The following is a 7,167-nucleotide window of genomic DNA, read 5'->3' as shown; positions in this document are numbered from 1 at the left end:
AATGTAAATGGAAAATAAAACACAGTACTTAAGTCATCTGGTTGAAGTGTTGGTGACAATCATATTCTCACAGTCTTTATATGGTTATTCGCAATGAAAAAAAACCCCCACTATTTTACTGAAATAACAAACCATCAACTATCATATAGTCTTGTGTTTTCACTCATCTGTGTAATTCCAAGCTTACCTTAACAGATCAACTTTTAAACACATCCAGTCTGGTGTATTCCCCTCCCTCTCTCGGATAGTGTGACGAAGCAGGGGCTGTAATGAATTGCTCAGTGTATGGCTAGGCAGCAAGTGAGCGGTAATGGCTGGTCTGTATGAAGAATTAATACAAATGTCACATAAATGTGGCTGAACAGGGAAGTTTGGTGGGAAGCAGCAGCAAAAAAAAAAAGAGAAAAAGAAAAAGAACATAATTCATTGCTGGAACATAATGCTTAACGATGATGGAGTTTGGACACTTCATTCTTGTCATTGTGAAATTGGCCCGCTGTTCCACTAATGATGGTTATATATGTTGCGCCGTGTCTAGAGCAGTAATCCCTCACTCCATCTCACTTAAAGGCCTCTCATTGTTTGGCACTTTGCATTATACACACTGACATTAGGCAAAAGAGGAAAATGTAATTTATGTGTTCATTCATTTTTGAACCAAGTTAATGGCAACGCTACAACAATATTAATTCCTTCCATTTTATCACAGGCGATTGCAACTTTGAGAAGTCATTCACCACGTGTGGGTACATGCAAGGCCGGGACGATGACCTTGAGTGGGAACAAGCCAATACCAGAGAAAAGCCTTCATCAGATCCATGGATGCCTCCAGGTGAGTCAGATCTAGATTGTGCTGACAGGAAAAAGGAGTGTCGCTTGCTGTTGTGTGGACAAATAAATTGTTCTATACCTTAGCCAAATAGCTGTATCAGTGCTTTATGAAAATCTAACTGAAAATAACACCACTAATGAACAAGGACAAGATATAAAGTAATGATGTGTTCCACATAGACGTGGGAAGTAACAAATGACTGCAACGCTGCTGTTAAAGCCATTGTGTGTCTCTCTGTAAAGAAGACTTGTATCTGAATACGTCGCATCCACAAAGACGTTCCTTACAGTATTCGAGTAAATTCATACCTAAGTCATAAGTGGTCTACTTTATGCTGGTTTATATTGCGTGTTAGGTCTACATTTTCATGGTGACGCCAGCAGTACATTGTGACTGCTGTACACATAGAGCTTGTGACATTGAATTATGTGTTTTCTTTGTGTGTCCACTTTATTCGACACAGTTACACAGTATGACACTGTTTTAATATGTAAAAGTTATATTTGGTGAATCTTTTTAAATGTATCTTTGAGGTCAGTATAAAATGTAGCATCGACTGCATTTATCCCTTCTTCTCCTCCAAGCAGGTCTTAGTATGCCCTTGTTTTTTTTTTAACTGAAAAGTGAAGGTCATCTGTTGCCTTACCCAGACTGGAGACATTGACATCATGCAGACAGTAACACCATTAACTTGCTTTAGTTCACCTTCAGCCAGAGTGCTAAAACACACCAGTCTGCTGATCTTGACACAGATAATTCTTTGTATCTTTACTTGTGACTGAAGAAGATATGCCACGTACATTACAGTGATTTTTGATGCTCGGTAAAAATGAGACACAATATAGAGAAATTTATTTTAATTTTCATGCCACCTATCTTAGTCTTTCTGTGAGACTGTTTATTATATAGCATTAACAGAAGCAGTGGTGAGGATATGAGTGAGTGTTGTCCCATATGTTAGATGTGTGGTTGTGTTATTGGCAGGTTTCACATTAATATATGCTTCCCTAGTCTTTTATAACTCTTAATGGGAATTGAGACAAAGGCACAGGGAATGAATTTTTCATATGAAAATACTCGAATCTATTTTAATTAACAGTTTCCCATCAGCAGTGTATTGAAAGTCATCGCAATTCTCTTCCCGCATTCTGTCTCTGCCTCTCTCTTCTCTCTCTCTCTCTCTCTCTCTGTCTCTCTCCTCTCTCTCTTTAATGTTGCATTGATCGCTTTTCATTTGATTTGAAACGGGGAGATATCGCTGCTGTGGAGCTGACAGCACCTCAGGAATTAGACTAATGGAGAAGCTGTTTTTTCGTGTTGTAACAAAGATAGCGCTCTAAACTAATGGATATTGTTTTCCTCTTAAATCTGACACCTAATCACACATAGACTGCATCGCAGATAGATTGTGTCTCCCCCTCCTTGCCTCTCCCTCCCTCCTCCTTCACTTCCCCAAGTGACAGAGACAGCATTCATTAGGAAGCCCTCACTAATTTTAAGCATTCTGTGTGTGTGCGTCTGTGTGCGTGTGTGTAAATGTGCGTGCATGTGTGTGTGTGTGTGTGAGCGAGCGCGCACAGATGTGTGCATGGGCATGTGTGTATGCCGTAGGCATGATTCTGGCCACGAGAAATTACCTGCCAAAGTGAGGAGCATCTACTTCCTCTAGCGGAATTGATTTGTGTTGGTACACAAAGAGCCTGTTCTGAAGTTGAAAGGAGATCTGGAGATCGAAATGGCTGACTTTGACCTACAAATTGACACTGTCCATTGGCTTAATCTAGCATCTCCAGTAAGATATATCTGCCTAAGGAGCTCTATTTGCATAAAAATGTGATTGTGTCTTCCCCCTCGAGGTGCTCTCTGACTGGGCAAGTGGAGTTGCTTTCTCCCCCGGTGGCTCTTCAATTGTAGGTAATTAGTAGTTTCCGGCTCCATCTCCATCTTTGGCTCTCAGTCTGAATACCCTCTGTGCCACTCAAAGCCTTAATCTTCCATTCAGCACAGACACAGAAGAGATATGAAAACACAGTGCTCTTCAGGGCTTTAAGTGCCTCAGGATATCTGAGTAAAAGGTTTAATGGAGAGAGAAAAACTCTAGCCACTCCGTTTATCCCAGGCCTCTGAGCAAATGAGAGGATATTCTCAAACTGCCGTGACTTTGTGTTTTAACCATGTTGACATAAATCACAACCGAACTGTATTCAAAATGGCCAGCTTAGTCACTAATGACACCCTGAGCCCATATGGACCCGATGACTAGCTGGTGAATCACTGACACGTTGGTTATCAACTGGAGCTGTTACTGGGTGAACAGAGGGAGGCTCTGCTGTCTTGTTACTCTATGCATCACTATTTGCCCAACACATCTGTTGATGCATAAAACTTTAAAGCACCCTGTGAAGGAGTTCTTATGATCCTAGATCAAAGAATCAAGTTCACTTACCACGTTAGCAAATCAATCACTCGTCATTATGAAACGCTTGGACTTTTGAGATGTGTTGTGAAGTAACTTGTATTGATTACATCTGTCTGACTTATGCGTAGAATGCTCTAAGCACTCCTCATTAAGAGACTAAAAAACTCTGCATTTGACTGCACTCATGACAGCTTTGGAAAACACAGATGCATCGTTATATCTCCAATGCACAGGAACTCAACCTACAAGCCACGCTGATTTGATGTGTTTAGAACTCTGACAGAAAGGGCCTTGAAGACAGTCCACTGACAATTTCAGTCATTATAACAAATCTGTCCTTGTTTCTGTTGATCTGTTGATGGGTTTAAAAAAAAAAAAATATATATATATATATATATATATATATATATATATATATATATAAAATTCCACAGTGAGATACAGCAAACTCATCCAGTTTTTATTCTTTTTCATTATGCTTGTTTTGAGAGTTGGAATGGAGCTCAGTGTTCTAGAAGGTCCTGATGATAAAAATCAGTGGAAAAACATAACAGTTCAGGGGCACTCAAGTGTATTTATTTGAGAACGAGCAACAAAAAAAATATGTCGACCACTTAAGTACCGTATACCAGAAGTAGCGTGGTCAATGCCCTGAAATTCATCTTGCCCAATAACAGAGAGGAAAAAGAAGACCAAAATAACAAATTAAAAAAAAAAAAAAAAAGGACAAGGAATCAGACAGACAGGGTTGAAAATAACCCCTTCCCACACGACGAGGATGTGGAGGAGTCCTTAGAGACGGAGGGACACAAAATTGTTTACTAGTTCTTGTCCCTGCATAATTGCTATGTGCGGCTAGAGTGCGTCCTTGTTTATCCCGGAGAGCGTCTGTGATTGCATGCTTTGGCTGGGGATGGGCGGTTCTGTTCAGCCTGCTTTAGATGCTTGGACACACCCGTGGCTCTCCTGCAAGCTGGCCCACACATCCCCAGATACCCATGGTTGTGTCCTCCTTCTCACCAGCTTCAATCAGTAGCATCAGTGTGGCACAGACACCCTCTTACACCTGGATTAATGACCAACTGCTCCTCGGAACACTTACAGACAGTAAAAGTGACTAACTAGAAGAGACGAGAGGAGTGCGTTTTAACACAGGTGTTCTGTTAGGTATACAGCATCTAACCAGTCAGCAAGACGGCAGTACATCTTGACAGGGTTATACATAGTTATGCAGTTTTAAATCTTGACAGGGTTATATATTGTTATGTAGTTTTAAATCCTGCTATAGGACCAGCTTTTAAACATAATGGGGTTTGTCTATGACGCTAAACATCCTGTCCAGTCCTGAGCTCCGTAACATCTGAATTAGGAATGCAGCAATTGATGAGTTTATGCAAGGTAATGTTTGTTAACAGTCAACAGAGTCCTTGGAAATATGTTACAACCTAACTTTTAGTCAGACTGTGGTCTTCCATAGTGATCAGCACTCTTCACTAGTTCAGGGCATTGCACTCTCACAAGCCCTTATGTGAAGCAGTTGGTTGCAATCTCAGGAATAAAGCCATGCTGTTACGACGGTTCTCCCTTCCCCTGCCATATCTCTGTGTTATAGGGCTATGGTACTTTTGTGTGCACGCTTCTGTGTCTTCTCTGCTTTGTAAAGCATTAGGGTTTAACATGTTTTATAGCGGTTTATAGCAGGACCCAGCTGCAGTAGAGTGCTACCATGCTGACTGCCAGCAGTAGAGCTGTATCTCTGCTCCCTGGAGATCTGTAGTGGAGAAATAATGGGCTATGGAGTTGAGAGATTGGAAGTCTCCTAACCGAGATTAATTAGCTTTCTCCCCCTCTCTCTATTATGCTAAATACTATATCAATCTTAGCTACAGCTGAATAGCTTATTGTCTTGCTGTAAATGGTTGCTTCTAAATATGTGTGCAGGAAAGGTTGCTGCTTTTACTCTGCATAGTTAGTGTAACTTAAGAGAGTTAGACAGTGATGTGGTTAGCAATGTTGGATTACAGTTTTCTGCAAACTGTGTATATGTGTGTGTGTGTGTGTGTATACATATTACATATTACATCTTTTGCCGTGTTGATGTTTGTTGAAGGAATCTAATTAGATATAGTAGATTTATCAAGTCCCCCAAGAACCAAAGAGCCAGACTCATTTTAATTCAGTCTTTGCCTTGAATTTGCTAGACGTTTTCTAAGCTTCATTAACTGAATTAAGTATTCTCCATAATATGTTGTTCAATTCTGAATGGACAGATTTTTTTTCATTGAAGCGAGGATTATGTTTAGTGCTGTGCATCCAGAGAGGAAGTGGAACAGTCACCTCGTGATGAGGGTAATGCAAGCCAGCCAGACTGAAGGACATAAGAAATTAAATCAGAATTTCAATCACATCAGCTATAGATGAGATTTCCTTGAGGAGAGAAGCATGATGTGTGAATAGGCTAATTGTATTTGGAGCATTTACAATTTGGTATCGAAAAACTTCGTGTGCTTGGTTTGTATGTGTCACTTGGAAAGTCACAGGTGTAAGGAGAAGCCCTGCAATTACGGGGCAAATGGCTAGCGCAGGTTTCCCATGTATTGTGAAATGTATTTAAGACCACATACTCATAAATTCCTCCTGGCCATGTATGTAAAGTGAGATCTTACTTAACCAAAAAAGGCATTTAGAATAAACAGGTTTGTTATAAGAAAAGAGTCATTTATTACAACATGTCTCAGATAATATAATTTGAGTCTGCATTTATTAAGACGTGGGGGAGGCACGAACAGTTAAGCAAATGGTATCTTGACACTTCAAAACTCTGACTGTTCGACGGCCAATTACACTCCAAGCAAAAAGATAAAACGACCCATTTTTGTTTTCCTTTTTTTCGGGGGAGGGAACAGAATCCTCCAATCTTTCACTGAAGTTCATGAGCAATTATTCCCGACGCAGGGAGATTGAGGCAAAAAGTTAAAAAGAAAAAAAAAAAGGAAAAAAAAAATTCTGATTCTGACGGAGGGGGGGCCCCCCTCCAAGAGAGTCTAAAGTTAATCAGTGTTATTTTTTTCTTCTCCCTTTTCTTCTGTTTCTAAAGGACACTCAGAAAGTTCTGGAAAGGCTGAAGAAAATTGAGCTGAGGCCACGGCTCCTCACATCTGCCGCCCAACCCTCACAGCGAGAGCGTTTTTGATTGGTGGCAGAATGTGAGAATAGCCTTGTCTTCATTGACATTTGCGAGCGGCTGCCGAGCTTTTCTGCGGGTGTGACCTCTCAGAGTTTTATTAGCAAATGAGACCTGGAGGGTTTGGGTTTAAAGAGCGGCCCTTCATTCTGATTTCCACCACATAATGATTTTCACAGGGTTCAGGACCCGAATAGGAGCAAAATAATGAGCACCAGTCATTACTGCAAATTATATCCTCTGCTCTGGCCATCACTCAACTCATAATGAATCTAAATACCCCCAACCTATAGACTTTGATGATTAGCGGCGAACAGTTTGGTGTCACTCTGAACTAAATTAGGGATACTGTGTAATAATAGAGAACATTTCTCCTTTCTAATGCCACATTGTGTGTGTGTGTGTGTGTGTGTGTGTGTGTGTGTGTGTGTGTGTGTGTAAAAAAAAAATTGGTCAAGAAAGTGAAATAGAACACTTTCCCTCAAGTAAAACTTGATCAATATTCCGTGTTCGAATTAATTATTCAGTTTACTGTTCTACATTATGTTCAAGTGAATTGTTACAACAATGTCAGTTCTATTTTTGTCTTGTACAGAAACAAATTGTAGCCAACAATTGAGTCTATATTTTCTTAAATGATAATAATACTTTACATTGCTTGGATAAGGGTGGGCTCTACCTACACACAGCAAAAAGGTTTAGTCGTAGTTTTTAGCGTACCTGTGACACCAA

At 40.3% G+C, this 7,167-nt stretch overlaps 1 protein-coding gene across 1 annotated transcript in view; it reads left to right on the top strand.

The window, feature by feature from the left end:
• Positions 1-449: 449 nt before the first annotated feature.
• LOC115812185 (receptor-type tyrosine-protein phosphatase mu) overlaps positions 450-7,167 on the top strand; it is a 98,614-nt gene continuing 91,896 nt past the window's right edge. Inside the window, exons 1-2 of the mRNA XM_030774669.1 lie at positions 450-513; positions 710-832. Of these exons, the coding sequence (XP_030630529.1) occupies positions 450-513; positions 710-832 (187 nt within the window). The remainder of the gene's footprint in view (positions 514-709; positions 833-7,167) is intronic.

This window comes from Chanos chanos, chromosome 5 (assembly GCF_902362185.1).
Source record: "Chanos chanos chromosome 5, fChaCha1.1, whole genome shotgun sequence".
Classification (NCBI taxonomy): Eukaryota; Metazoa; Chordata; class Actinopteri; order Gonorynchiformes; family Chanidae; genus Chanos; species Chanos chanos.
This window is presented reverse-complemented; position numbering and strand designations above follow the sequence as displayed.